Raw genomic sequence first — 23,859 nt, 5'->3', positions numbered from 1 at the left:
CCATTTATTTGCTGGAGGCTTGTGCCGGATCCATATCAGGATGATTTCAAAATGCATTTCCAAGTTAATGGACTATGTTTAAAACTGTATATAGCTCTGTCTCTACTCAGGAAACAAAATGTTGTTTCTCTTTTGTTCCTTTGCAGATGTAAATCTTGGGATGAGACATTTTGTTGAGGAAAGTAACTGCTTTGTGTACTGTAGCATCTTTATGCACATTCAGATCTGTCTCCTGAGGAATGATGCATTAGAGCAAATGTACTCTTCATAGTCTTTCAAAGCTGCCTCCTGAGGAATGACTCTTAGAACAAATGCACTCTCCTTTCCTTTTAAGCTCATGACATTTATTGTCTGGATGGGGGTGTGCTTTATGGAAGATAATATAATCCAGAGTCAAACATTGGTCTTCATAGTCCTGGCACACCTTGTTAGTGGGCTATATTTATATGTGATTTCATTTTTCCTTACCTCTACAAACACCTCTGACAAATTGGTCTAGATTCACTGTACTGGAATGGAATGATGGCTACAGTGCTGACAACACGTATCACCATTCCTCATCTTGGTGCTGAGACTCAACACTGGTTCAAGAGCAGCCACTGGTGTTTTACTCCTGGCCTATAGGTACAGAAATGTCCAAAGATGTATTAGTAACTGATGGTAGAGCAGTGGTTCCCAGACTTGGGACATGATAGCACATCTCATACAACAAACTATTGGCCTGTTACAGACAGGCCAAAATAAAGCTGCTTCGAGTCACTATGGAGGTATGCTATTTCAATGATGCATGCATCCTAAGAGTCCAAAAGCCGCACCAAAGGCACACTCCAGTTCTAAGGACTGGAGCGCAGCTTTGGTGCGGCTTTTGGACTCTTAGGACACATGCATCATTGAAATACCATTCCTCCAAAGTGACTCGAAGCAGCTTTATTTTGGCCTGTCTGTAACAGGCCATTATGTCAGAAATATGTCAGAGCTACACACTACCCATGGTCTTTCTCTTTTGGGCTCAAGCAGTGCTGTTAGCACCTATAACTGACCAAGGTGCTAAATAATAATTCAGAGTCTCAAAGTGCTACATACAGAACTTTACTACAGAGAATTTACAGCGTTAAATACAAACCAACAACTATTCAACCAACCATCCACTAACAACAGCAACCCACACCGAACATAGGGCATGCCCATATTTATACATTTTTCCATGGCATGATCTTCTCATACAAGTGTCTGCAATAGTCCTCTTGCATCAACCTTTTGCATCATGTGTGCTGTGTCATCCTGGGCATATCCTATATGGTGTGATGATGAGATTCCGTGTCAGTCACCATGCTGCAATCTTTCCCATGTGTTGCATCATTCAACATCTTCATCTATATTTTGTTCAGTGAAATTCAATTCCAGTTTCACATACACTGATAGGAAATCAGGGTGTGTAATTAATGCTGCAATCAGAGTGAGCCAATTCTGGAGGTTGACTGAAAGCTGCATGCAGGCACATCTTATGTCAGTTTGTGAAGCTATATAAGGTCTTTGGGCCCCTCCCCTTTTCCTTTTTAGTTTTCAGCTCCCACTTTTCCACCCTGTTTTCAGTACAATCTTTGCTAGTTCAAGGGAAAGTAGTCATTTAGCTGGGTTAGATTGTTGTTGTTAAACTGCTGTCAAGTCAACTTTAACTTATGGCGGTCCTACAAAGAGAGTACTCCAAACCACCCTGTCATTAAGAGTCCTGCTCAGGTTTTTCAGACTCTGGGCCGTGGCTTCCTCAGTTGAGTCTATCCAACTGGAATGTAATCTTCCTCTTTTCCAACTGCATTCTCTCTTCCCAAGCAGTATTTTCTTTTCTAGTGAGTCATGCCTTCTCATGACATGTTCAAAGTACAGTTTAGTTGTGTTGGCTTCTAGGGAGAGCTCAGGCATGTTTTGCTCTAGGACTCATTGATTTGTCTTCTGCTGGAGAAGAGTATTCATAAAACTTTGAAATGAGTTGATTTTTTCCTTTATCACTTTTCTTCACTGTCCAGCTTTTACAACCATATATAGAAATTGGAAATATGATGGTTCAGGTTGCAGGTCTTAATTGCCTGCTGTGCACTGATCTGATACAAGTTTATGTGTGTGTGATATTTATAATTATAATGTTTTGGTGACATTTTTGATAGGTATGTGTGGGAACATTAGGTAGGAGTTACAGTTGGTGCACTTTTGTGGTGGTCAGTGATTCCTGAGGCTCATCATTTATGACCGGGATCCCTAGGCACATCCACTTGTTGTTGTGGGGCTTCTGAGAGATGGTGATTTAGGAAGGTCACTTGACATCTGCAGTGGTAGGGGTCACTGGAATGGTGATCACATGGCTACCAGTGTATGGGGTCAGGATGGACTTATTTAATGTCTCTTCAGATTAGTTGCTGTACCAGCACCTCTACAATTACTTAAGTGGTTAATTCCATAAAACTCATCCCAATTGCATGTGCCTTTTCTCTTTTTCTGTCTGCAAATACCTTTCAGCATCTGGAGATGATTTCAGTTTTTCTGAAGGGCATTTTGATCCATGTTGAAAATCTACATGACCTGCTTAACTAAAGAGCATGGCAGAATACCAGAGGTGTAACATGGGCCATGAGCACCCTACAATATTTCACCTGCATCTCTGAAGGGCCACCTTTTGTAAATAGTCCTGGGACAATGACATTTCATTTTCTGCATTAATGCCATTAAATACACTGAAGAGTCTTTGAAGTTTGGGCTTCTTATGTGACATGTGGGGAAAGTTTAAGAACAGTATGTATAGAGTTTCAGAAAGGGAAAGTAAAGTTTTTTTAACAAAAGTTTTCTATTCTGAAAAATGCTTTTATTTAATGAAATTGTTAGTTACTGGGTGATCCTAGACTCCTACAACTGAATTGGTTTTATGGGATTATTCTCTTAGGGGGAACTTCATTCATCTGACTCAGTGAGATTATTTGTCAGTGTAATTAACCTACCTGCCTCTGCTTCTCCCAAGTGTAAAATTTTATCACACAAGATTCCCCCCTTCCCCAGAAACAGATCTGAAGGACTATTTTTTGGCAATGCTGAGACCTGGTGATCTATAACTGAAATTGTCTTTGTATTTATGATAGCAGTAAATCTCTGAAAAACACATTGTATCCTAATCCTGTACATATTTGCTTGGAAATAAGTCCCACTAAGCTTAATATTAAATTTGCTTTAGGGATTTCTTAACTGTAATTTAAGAAAAATGCTCAGACCTCTCTAAGCATCTTCCACATCCTAGCATGGCTTTTCAATGACAATCCATCACTCTCTTCCTTTTCCTCCATTCCTGTGTTGCTGTTTTGGCTAATAACACAAGTCTATCAGGACTGTTCTTGAAATGACGGAAGTTAACCTGAAAAGCTGTTATAACAATGTGTCTCAGGGCAATTGGTGGTAGTCCTTATTGAGGAATTGGGATGCTGCTTGTGATAAACAAACCAATCAAGTGACAAATTGCTAAATTGATATAAATCTACAAATACATTGTTGTTGTTTGCCTTCCAGTAGTTTCTGACTTATGGCAAAACTATCATGGGGATTTCTCTGCAAGATTTGTCCAGAGGTACGTTTGCCTTGGCCCCCCTCAGAGGTTGTGAGAGTGTGACTTGCCTAAGGTGGCCTAGTGGGTTTCTGTGGCTAGGCAGGGATTTGAACCTTAGTCTTCAGAGTTGTAGTTCAGTGCTCAGACCACTACACCATACTGGCTCTATAACTGACCATAAAGAGCTAAACTTACCTTGCAGCTATCCAGTTGCATTTCAGCCTAAATACTAAGGGTTCTAGCACTTGTTGCTGTCTGCCATCAGCCATATAATAATTGCATTTGATTCTTTATGAATGAAACAGGAAATTTGTATTTTCAGTAGTAGCATCCTCTGTTCAAACTTGTCTGTTGCTCACATACATGTTTAATCTAGTTGGCTCAGGAAGAAAGCTATGTTGTTGGCTTGAAATAAATGATTACTTCACTCAGTCTTAGATCACATAGTAATTAACTCAAGTACTCTGTGCATGGGGATCAGGAAGACCGATAATCCAATAAATTGAATGGATTAGAGAGTAAATCCCACAAAGACATGGATTCATTCCTGTTCTTGCCGTTGTATTTGAAAATGCCATTTTCAGGTGCAGTCCTTAAAATGTTTGGTTAAACAGAGGTCCTCTATTAGATGTGTAAGCTGATTGATTGAATTGAAAATTGATTGAATTATTCCACACTTTGTTAAAGTTTGATAAGGTTCAACTCCTGTTGAAGCATATTTCCTGTTTACCCTAGCTGACGCTGGGTCACACTCAGTCCTTTTCATTTTCCACATCCAAATTCCTTAAATTGCTACAAAGAATGGGGATTAGATTAGATATTAAATTAGAGTCTGCTGATATCAATGACATTAATGCTTCCAGCTCACCCTATCCCTTCTATAATACATCAAGGTGATTTGTGTTTTCCTGCCTTCACTCCACATAATTGGCTACTTACCACTGTAGTGATTGCCCTCCATGGTTATCATGCCATGTATCTTGGCAAGGTAAAGTGGAAAATATACTGATTGTGGAGACAGCAAGATAGACATTTAAGACATTGACTAATCTGATCCTTGTAGCCGCTCAGTGTATATATAATGCTATGCTCTCTTCCCACCTTTCTGTCAGTTTTGTTGTTGTTGTGTGCCTTCAAGTCTTTTCTGATTTATGGCAACCCTAAGGCAAACCTATCATGAGGTTTTCTTGGGCAAGATTTGTTCAGAGGAGGTTTGTTGTTACCTCTGAGACTGAGAGAGCATGTGACTTGCCCAAGATCACCCATTAGGTTTTATGGCCTAGCAAGGAATTGAACCCTGGTCTCCTGAGTCATAGTCCAGCGCTCAAATCACTATGCAGTATTTGTGTGTATGTGTGTGTGTATGCATATACTGCTGTGCTCTCTTCCCTCCTTTCCAGCAGTCTCTGAAAGGAACTTTACAGTTCATGCAGTGGATTCATGATTTGTAATATGAAAATGACAATATATACAGCCAATTTACTTGACAAAAGGAAGTACAAACTGTGTGTCTGTTTTTGGGCATTTTTTCAATCTAAGGTCTTTGCTGTAAAGCTAACAAGGTATTAAGGATTATTTCTGAATTTAAATTCACAATTTGAGATGAAGGCAAAACCTAAAGAGCATTCTATCAGCACTTCGTGTGTTGTGCTGGTAGGCCATATGGTGACAGATTATTATTATTATTTTGATGAAAATAACAATCAAGTACCAAACACATGAAAAATATTATCTATTTTATCCTTTTGTCTGCTTCTAGTTTATAAGCCATTTTTCCCTAGTAACTGTATTGTCTACATGTTGCTCTAGCCAGTCTTTTATACAGAGACGATTTAGATTTTTCAGGTCTTGGGAAGCTCCAAATACTCCACTGGAAATAATAATGAGATGAGGTCCATATGGAATAAACTCTCATTTTCCCCATACAAACATAGACAACCATAATAATATGTCACAGCTGCTTTATTATCTTAAGAGGGCCCATATTTGTATTCCCAAAAAGCTGGGAAAATGGAGGCACGTATGTACTAAAGAGTTCTCTTTGCCACAGCTTCTCTAGCACATGAGAGACCTGCCAACTAGACCCATATAGACAGATCTATCTGTGTGGTTAGCAATATGTAGCACTGATGAACAACATAAAGCCATTTTCATATAATTGCATAGAAAGGGATTTGAAAGAGGAGACACTCATAGCTGATTGGAAGTCACCTAGAAATATACAGTATCTGGATTGGCCTCCTGAACTAATTTCACCACAATCAAGCTATTATACATCTTTGAAGCTTGGCCTCAGTAATGATTGAAGGCGAATGCATTCATTTGCAAAATTGGTCAGTTATTGTAGACATCAGTTATTACATTGTAATGTCTCTGCAAATTCACAGGCCTAGAGGTTTTGGAACCAGATAGCTTCGAGATCCCGTTTTAGTTCCAGTTTATTCTTTTCCAATTAGGATTCCTCTGTGAATAAAGTCTTTTACTCTTTGGATGTCTTCAGGTTCAGTGGCTAGATGAGAGGCCCCGTTTATTAAAATAAATACAGACAACAATTCATTCATTCAAAGACTACAACATTATCGGTTACAGCATGGCCTAGCATGGATCCAGAGACTGGCCAACACACCTGATAACTGACAGAGAATTATTCCATCCAAATCCTCCTCTTGGGAGAACATGGAATGACAGATGTAGGGTTCCCCTTGGATAAAAGTCGCTGTATGGTTGTCCTGCCACTTGGGACTGAGACAGACCCTGCTATTCCCCAGGTGGGCATGGCCCATGTTTGCGTATACTACACAAGGTCCCGTAAGGAGATCCCACCAAAAAACTTGATCTGATGGGGACACCAGTCCTATCTTCCATCAACTAAATTTCAATCCATGCCACAGCTGCCCAAGTTGTGATATGAAACCCAGGCATGAAGTAGCACTTTAAAGCAATGTTTAGGGCAGTGATGCCTAACGTTTTAGAGACTGAGTGCCCAAACTCAAAGGTGTTCCTGCACCGGGTGTTACCTGGTGCTGGGGGTCGGGACCTCTGGAGGACAGGACTTCTAGGGGGTGGTACCTCCGTGTACCGGTTCCTCCTCTTCACCCTGCCCTCCCAGGCCTTCAGGTGCCTCCCTAGAGACAGGCATGCACCTGTTCCTCTGCTTTCCTGTGCCTTTAGTTGCCTCCCTGGAGACAGGTAGGGTGGTGGGAAGAGGAGGAACGGGCACACACCTCTTTCCCCTCTTCCCCCTCTTCCCCACCCTCCTAGGCTTTTAGGTGTCTCCGGAGAGGGCATGTGGAGAAATGGGAGGGCAGGGGAAGAGTAGGATCAGGCATGCACCTGTTCCTAATCTTCCCCTGCCCTCTCATCTCTCTGCGTGCCCTAAAAAAAGGCTTCATGAGCCAGAGAGGGCACACGTGCCACAGGCTCGCCACCTAAGGTCTAGGCTAAGGGAGGGAGGGTGGGAAGATGCTCCAACAATAAATACCTTAGTGGCACTCCTCAGTACTCTTTATATGCTTATGAAGAAGACTGGTATGAAGTCCCTGGCTCCATCTAGGAGTAATGTTCTCCAGCTAACTAGGCAATTCCTGATTGTCTAATTTTTCATGCCTAGTCCCAATGTGCACCAAAACATGTAGGTGCTTGGGGCAGAGAAGCCCCATTGTAGCAGCTGAAATGACACCTGTTGCTACTTGCCTCTCTGCCTCAAACTGAAAATGGGTCCCCAGTAAGTTGTGGGACTGTTTACCCTCTTGCCAATGTATCTCCATGGCAAAATTGTAAGTGCCCAAATATGGGGCATGGTGTTGAGGGAGCAAGTGCTAATAATTTTACCTACACTTTCCAAATTCACCTTGTTTTCAACATTTTATTTTATTTTATCAATCTCCCTTTTGGTAGGCTGTAAAAATGGAAACAATTGGAAAGTTAGCATGCCATTGCTAAATTCTGTACCTACCCAAAATATCACATAGGCAATTGTAAAAGGAGGTGGTATTTCTTGAAATCAAAAAGTATATTTTTAACTAAATATTTTTATGAGTCAACAAAATGAGTGTATAGTAGATATTGTTAAAATTTTAAGAATTGTGTACTATAGTAAACAAACAGAATGCATGTAAAATGAATATACAGATTTACTATATATCCTGCATTTTTTTTTCTTTTCAGAGAGAGACCAAAGGCCAATTTCTCATAGATCATGTTTGCAATCACTACAGTTTACTGGAAAAAGACTACTTTGGTATTCGCTATGTGGATCCTGAAAAGCAGCGGGTACGTATACTCCCTTATAATTTATTTTTAACTGCTGTCAGGACTGTAAAACTGTTCTGTTCAGTCATTTATCAAAATGAGGACTTTCTTCTCCCTTTCCATCTGATTTTTCACTTCAGCACTAGTGCTGTAGATAAGCAGTTACTAATTTATTACGACAAGCGGAAGAGTTCTCCTGAGTGGGATGGTTAGGACCCTGCCATTCTCTGAGCTTATGGTTACCATGGGGATCTGCATCCCTGTGGTGGCTGTAATGTGTGACATAGCTGTTTCTCTCCCCTGCTGCTCTCTCAGTATTTTTATAGCAAGACTAGGACATCAACAGCTGTAGAAAATCCATTTTCAGATCAACAAGTAATAATGTGACCCTGGTTTTTTCATAATATTGGGAGAGACATAGAGTAAGTATGTCAATGGACCTCCTAGGAGTCTAATTCTAGGGTTTTCCTAGTGTAGTTTTAATATGGCGGCCAAAGTTGTTGTTGTTATTTACTTATATCCCACCTTTCTCTCAGTGTAGGGATTCAAGGTGGCACAAAGCAACTTTAAAACAATACAATTTTTATAAAAATACAAAAGCATTAAAATGTACAAACATAAAATTTGAAAACCAATTAAACAATTGAAAAAGTTAAAACAATTATGCATTGAAATTTAAAATGCATCAGAAACTCTAAACAAACAAAGTAGTATTTGGAATATCCTTTGAACGATAATGATTTCAAAATTAACTATACAAGAATTATGTGTAGAAAGAGTTAACATTGTATGGCTGCACCACATTTTCATTTTCATTTTTTTAAAAAATATATATTTTAAAAATCCATAAATAACCTTAAAAATAAAACCAACATACACAGATCTTTTCAACACTACTATAAAGTGCACCCCAACCTCAAGACAAACTATACCATTTGATTAATCCATTTTCCAAAATTGCAATGACTCTTGTGGAGGTATTCATGTTTTTATTTTGACTTAGTCCTATTGGTTTATAAAAGTGGGCCTGAAATGACTTGATGTGTTCCATGAAATGGTCCTGTTCCCTTCATCTGGATCCCATAATTGCTCCATAGCAGATTAGAGGTGGACAAATCACATGCCATTTTCCCTTATGTCTTTGACATAACCGTCCATAGCTTCCTGGTTGTAGGATATTGCTCTTCTTTCATTCTCAAACTCTCAGGCTGATTGCCTCCTAGTTCCTTGATCATTGGGAGCCTGATGCTGCAGAACTGGCAAGTCCCCTTTTATAAACGTTTCCTTTTTCTTGCCAACTTTCTTAATGCTTCAGATGATTCCAGTTTTGCACTGAGACAGCTTTCCCTTGTTTTGCGCTTGGGTATGTTGGGAGCTGTCCAGAGTTGTGATCCGTGCTCAGCAGAACCAGTGACTTACTTTGACTTGTTTTGTTATTACCTTGATTTACTTCAGCTTTGTGACTGAGGTATGTCTTACTTGACTGACCTTGACTTAACATAACTTGGCTTAATGTGACTTGCCTTGTTGTAACCTAACTGACTTCTTAATTTGTTTGGAGCCCTGGTGGCGCAGTGGTTAAATGCCTGTACTGCAGCCATTCACTCAAAACCACAAGGTTGCGAGTTCAAGACCAGCAAAAGGGCCCAAGCTCGACTCAGGCTTGCATCCTTCCGAGGTCACTAAAATGAATACCCAGACTGTTGGGGGCAAATTAGCTTACTTGCTAATTAGCTTACTTGCTGTTCACCGCTATGATCTTTAGAATAGCGGTATATAAATAAAACAAATTAATTATTATTATTAATTTGCTTTCCCGGATCTGGTTTTCTTCAACCCAAATCACTCAGCTCAGCTCAGCTTTTTGCTTGAGAGCTCTAAACCTTGATGAGACAAAATAGAAATGGCAGCTCATGAGCTTGCAAGTGTAATGGGGAAAATGCAAATAAATTACAGTATGAGAAAGATTTGCAGTCTTGCTGGAAAGTGGCTGTTGACAGTCTTCAATTTGTAATCAATGGAAAATTGGAAACGCTTTCAAAGTTCTTTTCAATCTAAAACACTATAAACTTTTCCAGACAAGGAAATACTGTACACACTTACTGCAGTGTAGACTTCGTGACCATAAAAAGTGTTTGCCATTGACTTCAATAAATGACAGTCAAACAAAAAGTGGCTGGGTGGAGAAAAATATGTTTTTAGGTGGGATTAAGAATAGCATCTGTGCTCCATAATATCCATGTTTAAGAACTAAGGATAGTGTCCATGTATTGCATTCTAACTGAATGATTATTATTGTATATTATAGAATTTGGGTGGAATTGGAAAATTTACTTAAGATTTCAAATTTTACAGAATAGATAAGTTACTTTTCTTTTCTATCTCAGGTTTGAGTATAAAAAATATCACATTTATAGTTTTCTAAAAGCCACTTTAAAGAAATTCCTTCTTTTTTTTCCTCTTTTCATTTGTGCATCCAAAATCATAGCAAATCCTCATAGTTATTACGTGGAAGCAATTTCTCTTTACTGAATTAGAAACTCTACTGTTTTTCCAGTGGTGCTTCATATTGGTTTACCACTTGATTCTACATGTATGATAAGCTACATTTCCCATTACATGTTGAATATTACATGATTGTAACTGCTTCATAGAATTAGCACTTTCCTTTTACTGAAAAAAAACAACCATAAGTTATAAAGGTTTAAACTTTCTGTAACCCAGTGTTCTCCAGGTGGGCAGGGCTACAATTAGCTGGGGTTGAGGAGAGTTGTAATTCAACACATCTGGAATGCAACAGGGAGAGGCTGGAGAGATTGTGAGGGGGAAAAATGTTAAGAACAGGAGACAATTAAAAAATGCTTTTCAAACTGTTTAATGGTTCCATAAGCCAAAAAAACCCTCCATTTTAAATAATACATGAAGTTTGTCTTACGTATGTTGCATAGCAAAGACAACAAGCCTGTTGTTTCTGTATAATTAGTACAGTGATACAGTGGTATTCCTAGGATGTTTAGCAAATAAAATAATTTAGATATTTTTGAGATACGTGTGTGTGTGTGTGTGTGTGTGTATCCTCCTGAGACTAGTAAAATGTTTTGCTACTTCAGAACTTTCTTGTTTCCCCTCTTATTAACATCTCTAAGTTGTGGTACTTGGGTTTTGCACACAGCTGAATTTTCTTAATTGCCATCTGTGCAGATGTTTGTACTTCCAGAACCATGTGGCTCAAGCTGAGATTTATTGGCCATATTAAAGGACTCATCATGTTTATGAGTGCATTAGTTCCTTGCTGAATTGCAGAATAGTCAAGGGCCTCAGATGGAAGAACTAGCACTCAGTTGGTTCAATATGATTATCTTTCAGGAATGTTTGCATGACAATGGCAATATTTATCTTTTTACATTGTTGTCTGTCAGAATTTCTCAGTTTCCCTATATAAATGTTGCTAGAGCCCAGGAGGTTAATCCCATTGTGGCCAGAGTGCTAATAGCCATGGCTCGGAGCATAAGCTTGGTATCAGACTATCTGCCAATGCTATGTTTGTTTTTGTTGGCAATGGCAACTGCTCTCATCCCGTCCACCAAAGGAGCAGCATCCACTGGTTTAGCAAATGCAGAAAATTTTCTTTACCTCAGGAGTGCAGCTGCAGGAAAGGAGAAGAGAATGAGATCCAGAATATTGCTACTACAGCAATATCCTAATATCCATGAAATATCTTATCATCTTCTAAACATTAGTTTAATTTTACATCAACTAGAAGATGTAGAGGGCAGATATACTTACTTTTGGAGCCAAGCAGAGCTTTTTGAATTTTAGCATACTTTTCTTACATAGCATTATTTTATAGCTGCTGTTGCACAACTGCCTGGGATAGGAGCAAGTTTTACATGCTATATAGGGTGCACTGAAAGGATATGTTAAAAAAAAAATCACCTGCTCATTTTCCCCCCTCCCCACTATCAAACCAGAAAAAATGTGTATTACTGTAATGTGCATAAAATGTAGATGGTCTGTATACTCCACATGAAAGAAGCAACAATATGGGAATGGGAACTTTGTGCCAAAACATACTTTTTTTTGGCACAGATACAGCTTCCAGTTAGGCACTCCAATGTGCATTAGGAATGAGATCTTATTTTCAGTAACAGTGACAGCTTGCTCTTCAATGTGCACTACTGTCCATTCTCCAGCAGTTCACAATTCTGCTAATAACTGATTCAGATTCCATCATGGGCACTGTTTGCAGCATGCAGCCCGGGGCTAAAATCCACAGACACTGTACTTTAAGCTCTGTCATTGATTTCAGAAGAGTGGCTTGATTATTGGAGCACAGACACATGTCCACAAGCAATCTAAGCCAAATCACATCTGTAAGTAAACTCTGTTACTTACACTCTGAAAACAATAATCATGGTACCAAATGGGAACAAATAGATCAGTAATCCTTTCAAGTTAATTTAATGTGAACTTAGAAACTGTTTGTGGAAAGTTGTTCAGATTCAGCATGCACTCCTTGAAGCTTTTATATCTATTAAAACTTTGACAGCAGCAGTAGGCTCTTGAGTTAGATTCCCATATAAGCACTACATCTAGATTGCCTCATTTCATTTGATTAGATAGATAGATAGATAGATAGATAGATAGATAGATGACTGTTAAAAGTGTGACATGCCAAAAAGTTTTGTGACACTGAGTGCTCTTGAGAGTTCCGGCCAGTCATGCTCTTTTCCCAGGATGTTCCATCCCATTTCCCCCTCTTCCTTGGTTTCCCATTAATAACATCCACTGAGCATACTCGTCTGTTCTGTTTCTTCCTTTCTTAGGCTTCCTGCCCTGCAACCTATGTCTCTCTGTCTTCAAGCAAAAAGACTTACAGCTTGTATATGTGAAGGTTCTGTCTTGGCTGCCCCAACCTCCCCTTAATCCTTCATTCATGCACTGGGGAGGCTGTCAGCATGGGCATCCCACTGAACCTCATAGTGCATTCACTGCCACCTCAGGTCACTCACTTCTGAGCTTAGAACAAGTGCCCAGTGATGAACATATGACTGGGTACCCCATTCTGACCTCAGGGCAAGAAACTGCTGATAGCGGCAGAAATGCTGGTCAGCTCAGCGGGATGTTGATGCAGACAGCTGCCCCACATGGGAACAGAGGGATCCAGATCTTCCTAGAAGACCCAGGGTAAGAAGTAGGTTTTTAAAATTCATGTTAAGGGTGTTAAACACTGGTTCTGGTTCTGAATAAGCCAGATGTCATCCAGACTGTTGGCACCAGAACCAAGGTTTGATCTGTGTGTTGTCTGAACAGGACACTGTCAGAATGGAGGGAAACAGGCACTTTGGCCCATGCGGACAGGCCCTTAAATGGTGAGCTAGGTTGCTAGGTATGAGGTTCCCCTGCTCCATTTTCCTCTATAATTTATTTCCTTGAGCCATCCATTTACCACATTGGTTATCAGTGTGGATGAAACCAAAAATGTAAATAATTTTCAGTAAGACCACATCTTTAACAAGTCACAAGACTATTATTTTTAAAATTGTTCCTCTAGGTTAATGTATTTATCATGGCATTAGCCTTTGTGGACAACAACCCATTTCATTAAATGCATAAGCTGGTAGTGGTCTCTAGTCATGTGCAATATGTTTGTTAGACTTTAAGGTGCTACAAAGCATTGCTTGTGTATTTCAATAACCCAGATGATTTCACATAACATTGCATATTTGTACTAGGAAAAGACTGAGAATTAACCATTGCTCTGAACACTTTAATATATTCAGCAGTAATCCACATGTATTGTGTGTGTGTGTGTGTTCTGTTGGAAAGGCACAGCACAGCACTGATTGTGTTAGAAACATTTCCTCTAAGTAATGCTAAGATTGTGTCAAGTATGTCTGTTAGTAAGAAACAAGGCTTTTCATATTTATCTCCCATCAAGTGGCAAATCTGTTGTGATGAATGTAAATTGGTATGCTGGGATCTCCTTCCTTCTTTAGTACATCATTTCAAGGCAGTTTAGGGCACATTTTACATGGAAAGAAGGCTAATATTTCAGCATACTTTCCCAATTCCCACATCAATAGAGAAGCATGAGTGCTGGTTTGTTGTATATTTGCTAATTTAGAAAGAAAGAGAGAAGGGCTGTTGCATGTAAAGACTTTTCTATAGAGCTTTACAGTTGCAGTCATTCTGACAGCATGAGATCAACAGGACCAATATCATTTTGAAGCTTTTAAAAATGCTCTTGTACTTAATGCGTGCAAAGACTTTGATCCCAAAGCATTTTCTCCCATAACAAAGTATCATTCATGCAAGTGAAACAGGATAGGCTTGGAGTTGTGAAAAGCTATTGTTTGGACTACAAATCCCAGAATCTCCCACCCAGCATTGCCATTGGGGCAGTGGCTTATGATGGCATCAGTATCAGAGATGGAGCAAATGCATTCTAGATTTTATTGTAGGTGATCCAGAGAGTTTAACCTTTTGGGGGATGAAGTTCAGCACCTTGGACAACTCCTTTAAAGTTTGGAACAAAGATTGGGGTGTATGGTGAGGAAAGGTACCAGGCACCATTGCATGGGGGGATTATGAGAGCAGTAGTACAAAAATAAGTATTCCAGAGTGTTATTAATAATAATAATAATAATTTGTTTTATTTATATACCGCTATTCCAAAGATCATAGCGGTGAACAGCAAGTAAGCTAATTAGCAAGTAAGCTAATTTGCCCCCAACAGTCTGGGTACTCATTTTAGTGACCTCGGAAGGATGCAAGCCTGAGTCGAGCTTGGGCCCTTTTGCTGGTCTTGAACTCGCAACCTTGTGGTTTTGAGTGAATGGCTGCAGTACAGGCATTTAACCACTGCGCCACCAGGGCTCCTATTAGGATTAGGAATTTTTTGGCATAAATATGCATGGGACAAATAATGAGCTGGCTTCTGACAAACATTTCCCTCATGATCTGATGTTTTAGCAAAAACAGTTCAAAATAATTTAATATCAAAAGACACCACTCATCATGGCAATAATCTGGCAATTTAAAATAGTTGTACAGCTAGTGCCTTTGAAAATAAAACAAAAAAGGAAGGCCATACCATTCCATTTATAATTTATATATGTGTGTCTGACTGATACCATATACCACATAGCACCTTTTTTCTATGCTGTTGTTGTGTGTGTTTGTGTAGAAGGCATTTCTGACTTAAGTCAGCTCAAAGGCAAACCTAACACAGGGTTTTCTGAGAGCTGAGAATATGTGACTTGCTGAATAGTACAGGCTATTTGGAGAATACTAACATATGCAAATAAACAATTATATACCTGAGTTATTTTCAGCTGCTGTCTACTCTAGTGTTTATTTCGCTTGAAAACTGAGGTCCTCTCTGCACTTGAGTTTTGGTTTAGTATGCCTATTTGGTATCTGTTGTTGTTGCTTTTCCTCCTCCTCCTCCTCCCTCATCATCACTCTCAGAAGGGGAAGGAAAAAAGATTAGGAAAGGATATGGAATTTTGAGAAAAATAAATATTATGACAAGAGAAGGGGAAAATGGCAGCATCACCATGTAAAAGGATTACCAGCTGAAAATAGAAAATTGCTTAACATAAAACATATGCTAAAATCTGCAGTTTTATACAGATTATACCACAATAGTTCAGCTGCGTGTTGCACGAAAATAATGGCTGGCTAGCTATGCTCTTGCTCTCTCTCTCTCTCTCTCTCTCTCTCTCTCTCTCTCTCTCTAACTCCTTCTCACCCTTTTGTACTTGTGGAATGATATTTATTGGAATCTGCCTTGTGTACAAATCAGCCTCATACATTGAGGGAGGGTTTTAGGACCAAAATCATGGCTTTTGATTTGACCCCAGTAAAACTTAGAGACATGTAACAAAAGATCTAAAGAGGAAAACACCACTTCCTTCCCTCCTTCTCCATCTCTGGTCCTCTCCTGACTACCACTTCCCTGGTCCTGTAGGAGAAGGTAATAATATTGGGTTGAGAAGGGAAGAGAAGTGGAGGGAAATAAGGTTTGTTGGGCAGAGAGATCCTGAAGAGAAGGAGGAGGATGCAGGGAGAAAGTTTTCATATTGGATTGAGAAGGAGAGGAAACAGAAGGAAATGAGTTTTGTTGGGCAGAGAGATCCTGAGGAGAAGGAGGATTGGGGGAGAAGGTTTTCACATTGGATTCAGAGGGTTAATCACCTCTTTCACCCACCCACACACTCCTCCCGCAGCAGCTCTTTCAGAAATCACTGCTGAGACAGGGAGAGTGGGGCATCAGGGCAGTGCTTCTATCAGGACCTTTCTATGCAGTATTACTGTATTGATCAGTATATAAATTGGCCCAGCATTAAAGAGTCAGTTTTTAGGGATACATTTTCCGACTTACATTCGAATAAATACAGTAACTCCTTTCTTTCTTAGCTACCATTTTACCAGTTATACCCCCCACTGGTGTGGCTGTCGGGTTTAGGGGGGGGAAAGTTGTACTTGTTGCTAATGTAGACTTTTCTTCTAAGCTCTGTAATCACATGGAGGAATTATCTGTAAGATCATAGCTGTGGAACCGTCTGTGGTGATTTGGTGAACAAGTAATAGTTTGGTGAAGAGGCCAAACAGGGATTGGAACCTAGTTCTCTCAAGTCCTAGTCCATGATTGTAACCACTGTAGCCTGTTTGTCAAAATACTGTATAAAGGAAAAATGCTAGTTAAGGAACATGGGGTGGGTCCTTTTATAAATAATTTATAAATGAGAAGATATGATTGAACAAATAATATTTATTGTGTAAAGAAACAGAAGATCTGGACTTTTTTCTTGGTGGGGAGGAGGTAATACCAAAGAGATTTAGGAAGCCATGGCTAATGAGTCAGGCAACCAACTCTGCAGATAAGACAAAATTATCTGAGATTGTAAATTCTCAAAAAGACTAAAAAGCTCTGAAAAATTATGTCCAGTCTTGCTGAATAAATAGTGGAATGACAGGTGAGATTTCAAGATTAAACCCATAGTTCATCACATCAGGGATATAACTCCCATCTTCCCATACATGCTGATGGGGTCTAAATTTTCTGTAAGCAAGCAGGAAAATGTCCCTATAATTTGCTCTTATTACAAAGTCTGGGCTAGTCTTTGATTAGGGGATGATGCTAATTTTCTGGACCTCCCCAAACCCATCAGAATTGTGCAAGAGAACTTTGAGAATTTGTTCAAACTGACAACTTCTGCTTACAGTCTCAAAATAAAATGAATTTAGATGATAAATTGCTCATGTAAATAAATGTCTTGCTGCATACTAGTCAATAATTTTAAATAAATCACATTTAAAAAAAGAATGTTTTTTTAAAGCTGAAATAACCTTTTCATCTTTGAGGCTCTTTCTTATGAAGGTATGCATAACAAAACTGGTCTACTCAGCATTGTGAGTAAATAAGAAGGCACCTGTCCTGATCAGTGGCTACTCAGGAATATTAAAATGCTGATCAGGGATTAATGCTTAGAAAATTAGAAGCATTACAGTTCAGAACACAGCAAGCCATGGGATACTCTGCTGCAGGTGCAATTCTATCCTATTAAAAGAAGATACAGAGGTCACATTGCCTTAGTCATAAAAGAGTCTCCAAATGTTCTCAACTTGACATCTTCAGAAATATTGAAAATGGTACAAATAAATGCAGGTATGCTATGCACTTTCTTCCGATCCAGCATAAAACATTGTGATTAAATAATTGAACCACAATGTAAAAAATGACACTTGCAAATCAGTGAGAGAGAAATATCTAAACTGAGAAACAGGTTGCTTTTATATAGCATCCTTTGATTCTTGCCAGGGACTCATTTTCTATTTTTAATTTGATGCTAGAATGAAATCTAATTGTAATAATTTGATTTGCCTCTCTGTTAATTCCATTTTTTTTTGTTGTTAATTTATATCAGTTTTGAAATAAAAACAGACACTGATTGGAACCGTTACTGGTGCACTATACTACTGGCTGCACTTTTTCCAGGGTTGCACAGCAGTGGTGAGGGAAGGCAGACAAAATCCATCAGCTCTGTACAGCCTATTTCTCTAATGCCTGCCTTCCTTCCTTCCTTGCCACAGTGCCTGCACCACACACACCAGCATAGTGCACTAACAGCATTGCCCCAACGATAGTCCTGATGGAGTCCTCTGTCCTCTCACTGTTTCAGCTGCTTTTAAAACGTCCCTGTTTTTCTCTCCTCCTTGCATTTCCCCTCTTTATAATCAGCTTGCTTCAGTTGATGCAAACTAAGGCGGGTTACAGACCGCCATAAAGTATGTGCTCTGTGCGTACTAGGGTTAGGAAGGGCCGTATTAGGGTTAGGAAGGGTCTTACCTTCCTCACGGCCCTTTTCCGTAGTACACGCGGAGCGTGTCGTAAATGGCAGCGCCCATCCACATGGGCGCCTCCATTTTGACGTCTTGGACGCATAGCATCCAGACGTGTCGCGGCGGAAGTGATGCCGCGAGGGCGCGCTTTGCCCCTCGCGGCACCACTTCTGCGTTTTGAAAAGGAGTGCCATTTCAGCACTCCTTTTTCGCTGTGCCAGGAAGCCTCGCGGTCTGGCCACTGGGGCTTCCCTCCGCAGTGAATGGCGGCGGCGGGAAAATGGCCGCTTGAGGGTGGTCTGTAACCTGCCTAAGTTCAAACTACAAGTAGTTTGCACTCAGTTAACTCAACAGTGGGGAGAGAAAAAGAGAGGGTGTACTCTTGCCCAACCCAGTGGATTCAGGCAAAGCATAGTGCTGCAATTTTTTTCTCCTCATTAACCTTACAGAGTTATTGTTAGGAATGAAGAGGCATCAATGCTTGTGTAAAGTGATTAGTGAGAAAGGTGTCTAGGTAACACCTTCTCTTTGTTTCTCCTCTCTGAATCTATCTTTAGCTTAGGTAGTCCTTCCTTCTTATCTGTTGAGGTCACTTCCTCTTTCTTCAAGAGGTTCGTCGCTTTGTTCCCTTTGTCTGGAAAATGCAGCAACTATGGTGCCCTAAACAGATATTCCTACAATTATGAGGATAAAATGGATGAGAAATAAACCTTATTAATGCTCTTTTGAGGTCCTTGGGTGATAAAAATAATCATCATTATCAATATCATCATCACCAATCATTATGTATGTAGATCATGACAAAATGACCCTGTATTCACATTCATGTGGGATTTGCTCATGACGTACAATGCATATTGAATAGTTGTGATTGTGTGGCCTTTGTTAATTGTTAAGATATCAAGCTTGCAATGTAGGCCTCTTCAGGTGTCACGCTGGAAGTTTCCAGATCTTCAGAAAGGAATATTTATCTGTTCATTTTAAAGTAATTCATTATTATGAATTATTTACAAGCTCCCTAAAGCTGGGAAGTTCACAGTTAGTAGAAAATAGTGCTAGATGAATACAAAAAGCCAACATAGAAATATATTTTAAATATTTTTGGAAAAATGCTACATTTACCTTTTTAGATAAAAGTGAAAAATTTTGTTCCTTTTTTGGGGGGAAATGCTCTTAATTGCTCTTATTTGAAACTTTTATAGTGGGAAAAGGCACCAAAACTAAAGGGGAAAAGCATACTTTTCCTGTTATCTTTCCCATTTCTGTAGTATTTTCTATTCCCTTTTTCTCTTACTTTTGGGTAGTATATAGTCTAGCATGGAATGAGTTAAAAAGAATATTATTCAGGTCTGGGGAAAAAGCTAAGTAATTGCACTTAGGAAAGCTTGGACAGCGCTATCTCTGACAGGTGCTTCTTCGCTTAGATGGTACTTTTAATTGTGAACATATTTTGCTTACAGAGGAAAAAAGAATCAGAGTGCGTATTTTACTGACCATATACAAAAGCAGTACTTATATGTCAGCATGCCTTTTTCCTCATCAGCTCTTTCTGCTATAAAATTTATTATTAAAAGCAGTTTGTAGAGATAACATACTCCCTCTCAGTCTAACCTTACCTCAGAAATTGTTGAGAGGGGGATGTTTATATCTTGGGACAGGCAAAGCTGAAAAACCTTACCTCTGAAGTTTTTTTAGGGGAAAAGCTAAGATGAGAAGTTAATAATTTACATAAATAATATGTAGCAGAGGAACTCTGGGAGTTGTAATCAGCAAATAATTTTCCAAGCTTTTATCTAGAGGTATGAATTATTTCTAGTATAATTTTGCAAAGGAACTTTGGTCATTTTAGGCTTCAGTCATATACACACTTATACACTGCAATTGAAATAATTGGGAAAAATAAATAAACAAACAAACAAACAAACAAACAAACATCTTGCCTGCTTTTCCCTGTGGATTGAGGCAGGGAAAAACAACAAATAACTCAACAACATAACATCAGTTAAAAGAGCATGTAAAACCAATAACTAAATACTTTAAATACAGACAGCCTCTTAAGCTGATGGATCTTTTCTGGCAGGTCATTCCACAGTCTGAGGATAGCCAAAGAAAATGTCATCTGGGCAGATGTCTCCCAGATGACCTGAATGTACAAAATGGATTATATGAGAATATAACTTGGACCCAAACCATGTAGGGTTTTCAACCAACACTATATATTTTCCCCAGAAGCTAATTGTTAGCCAGTGGTTTGATTTTTAATATTGGTGTAAAATGGTCACTTAGATGTACCAGTAACCAATCTGGCTTCCTTTTTTTTAACTAACTGAAGCTTCCAAACTTAATCCAGAGGTAGCCTAAAGTACAGCACATTGCAGAAGCTCAGCCTTGAGGCTACCAGCATGTGCACTACCGTCTTTAAGTCCTCAAATTCTAAGAAGGGGCACAGTTGGTTTAGCAGCAAAATCTGAAAACAGGCACTCCTGGTCTTCATATCTATCTGAACTGACATTTTGCATAATGGATCAAGGAGCACTTCCAAGCTCAGAGTGCAGTCTTTCATGGAGAGCATAACCCCATCCAGGATTGGATGACATACCTCAAAACCCAGGTTAGGACCCTTGACAGTAAGCCCCACCATCCTGTCTGGATTCGGTTTCAGTTTTTCCCCCTTATCCAACCCATTGCTTCCTCCAGGCATTTATTCAGAGGAGACTACTGTCCTTATTAGCTGCTATTATTAAAGACATAAAGAAGTACACTTGGGTGTCATCAGCATACTGATAGCACCCTATTCCATGCCACTAGATGATCTCTCCCATTGGTTTCATGTTGCTGTTAAAGAGCATTGGAGATAAAATTGTGCTTTGTAGTATGCCATGTAACAGCTCCAGTACCACTGGAACCTGCCTGAGAAATAGGGCTGGAACCACTGAAGCACAGTGCCTGTGATTCTCAAACCTTAAGAATGTTGCAAAAGAATACCATGGTCAATGGTATTGAATGCCCCTGAGAAGTTCAAAAGCACAGCAGGGACACACTCCTCCCCTGCCAATGCTTATGGAAAGATCATCCTCTAAGGTGACCATTGTGATCTCAACTCCATATCCCTCTCTGGAGGTGGTTTGAAAATTGGTCTAGGAAATGTGTATCATCCAAAACTACCTGAAGTTGTAAGGCAACTTCCCTCTTGATCAACCTGCCCAGAAAAGGAAGAATTGATACTGGTATATAGTTGTAAAAGTCCAAGGAGGGCTTTTAAAGAAGCGGTTACACCAGTGTTTCCTTTAAACAAGATGGAAAAGGTCTCTTCCTGAGAGATGCATTAATAATATATTTAACAGATCTAATTGCATCTCCTCCCTGGATGACCAGAACAGGGCTGGAAAGGACAAGTTGTCTTCCTTACTCACTCTAGCTGCTTGTCCAAATTGAGTGGTGCTCAGCAACTGAAACTGATCCAGTGTAATCCTACTCACAGTCACTAGATATCCCATTATCAACTTCTACTATAATGATGGTGTCAAAGTTGTCTCTTTATCTGAGATATTTTATCTATGAAGCTTCCTTTGGAATAGACACATAGAGGATGGCAGTGTTATTGTTATTAAGGAAGCTGTATATATTTTTGGAAACCAAATATATTCCTTTCCTCACTATTGAGGCTTTGAACTAAGTTAAATATACCAGTAGTGCATTCTACAGTCTCATCATCTATGTCCTTCACAATCAGATGTTTTTTTCCACTCTGCTTACACAAGTCTCAGCATCTCTTTGAAGCTGTTGACACAAAGCAAGTGGAAATCAAAGCTGGTATGAAAAAAATAGATTGCCAGTTTATTATGACCTTGTGATTGTACAGAAGTGATGTTCTTTTAACAACTGGTCTCTGCCTTTCTTTTTCAGCATTGGCTTGAGCCCAACAAAGCTATCTTCAAGCAAATGAAATGTAAGTGTTGAAAACCCACTTCATAATCTGGTATGCTATTTTAAAATGCTGTCACTCCATGTATAGTACCATGTTTCCAATCCTTTCCTCCAAAACAGTGTTTTTTCTTCTCTTTATAGACTGCTTACTTTTTAAATAAAAGGTCCAGTGTTGCTGAAAGCTCTGCTTTTCATGACAGAGTGAAAACTGACAAAATTTCACCTCATCTTTACTGCTCATTGTCCTGTCTCTGATATATAGTGCTTGGAGACTCGTCCTGAATTGAAGAAATCAGATATACATTATATGAGGATTAATTACTAGCATGTGTTCTTTTATAGCTGGTTAAGGGCAAGGATGGGAAATATGTTGAACTAAAACTTCTTTCATCTCAGTCCTTGATTATATTGTCCAGGGTAGATGGAAGTTTTAGTCCAACAATATAAGGAAGGCCACATGTTACCTACTCTAGTTTAGGAGCCTGGGTTGATTAAATTGGCTTCTTCTATTTACTTGGTAGATGGTAGAGGGCAAAGCAGTTTCCTCCTAAAGCAGGGATGGAATTCCTGCAGCCTTCCAGATTTTGTTGGACTGCTACTCCCAACAGACCTTGCCAGCAAAACCAGTAGTGAGGAATATTGGGAGTTGCAGTCTTGCAACATCTGGATAGCTGTGCATGATTCCCTTTGAGCTTGCCCCTTACTTTTCCCAGAGATTCTTCATTAGAGAAATAGTTTGAGCATCAGGAGTGAATGTATGTGTGTGTGTACAGGTAATAGAACAGACTGGGGACTGTGAGGAATCCTGTTGTTTCTCCTACATACTCATATATTTAATTGATGCCAACCATTCAAAGGTTTATTCAGAGCATTTGCTGTTCTAAAGGATAAACAATGTCTAATTATATTTGAACTAAGTTGAGGGCAGGTTTTGGGGCCAAAAGTATGGATTTTGCTGTGGCCATGGATAAATCAAACATAAAAGTCAGGCAAATCTTTTCCTCTCCTTTTAAACATGCTTAAAGGGAACCTACTTAGGAAGAACTAAAGAGGAGAGGAATTTTTCTGTTGACATTCCCACAGTTGGGGTGTGTTTATGTAAATGGCATTGCTGATCATAATATGCCTATACATATACAAATACAGATAGGGAAAGGAATATAAATGGGTAAAAGAAAGGCAGCCCTCCCTCCTTCCTCACCTTTTTCAGCTCAAGCGGCATTCAGCAGGAACATGGGGAAACCTGATTTGAATCAGAGCAGTGGTGGCCTTTTTTTAATGGGGCTTACTGTATAAGCATCTCTGAAGAGAGACTGCCAAGCTTCATCAGGTTTATAGAGTAAGCCCAGAGAGCCAGTGAGATGTAGTATGGAAACCCACTGGGTGACCGCAAGTCTTACACTCTCAGCCCCAGAAAATCTTGTGATAGGTCAGTATGAGTTCATGGGGATCAGCCACGCGGAAGCAAAGAAAGAAGTTGATTGACAATTAGCATGGATAAAATCAGTCTTTGGTCAGCAGAAAGAATACAGGGTTACAATCAAGAAATGTTGCATTTTAGGAACAATGAGGGTCTGTAAAACTAGCCTCCTGGAATCAGCTAGCTAGGGAGCTTTTGCAACATTCAAGTACAGTACAGCAGATTTTTTCTCACAGCTGCCTTCTGCTTAACTCAATGTGCTCATCTCAAGATTTATTTATGTATTTATTTACTGTATTTATACCCTGCTCTTCAGCCACAAAGGCTC

At 39.4% G+C, this 23,859-nt stretch overlaps 1 protein-coding gene across 5 annotated transcripts in view; it reads left to right on the top strand.

The window, feature by feature from the left end:
* Positions 1–23,859, top strand: part of LOC149286021 (FERM domain-containing protein 3-like) — a 150,060-nt gene that overhangs the window by 66,244 nt on the left and 59,957 nt on the right. For 3 of the 5 annotated variants that reach the window (XM_089494511.1, XM_089494509.1, XM_089494510.1), the window contains exons 2-3: positions 7,751–7,855; positions 22,091–22,133. In XM_089494511.1, coding sequence (XP_089350637.1) covers positions 7,751–7,855; positions 22,091–22,133 — 148 coding nt within the window. Of the gene's footprint in view, positions 1–7,750; positions 7,856–22,090; positions 22,164–23,859 lie in introns of those variants that run through there. The other 2 variants (XM_089494512.1, XM_089494513.1) reach the window with 2 other exon arrangements.

This window comes from Sceloporus occidentalis, unplaced genomic scaffold (genome assembly GCF_023333645.1).
Source record: "Sceloporus occidentalis isolate IW3139 unplaced genomic scaffold, rSceOcc1.0.p SCAF_73, whole genome shotgun sequence".
NCBI lineage: Eukaryota > Metazoa > Chordata > Lepidosauria > Squamata > Phrynosomatidae > Sceloporus > Sceloporus occidentalis.
This window is presented reverse-complemented; position numbering and strand designations above follow the sequence as displayed.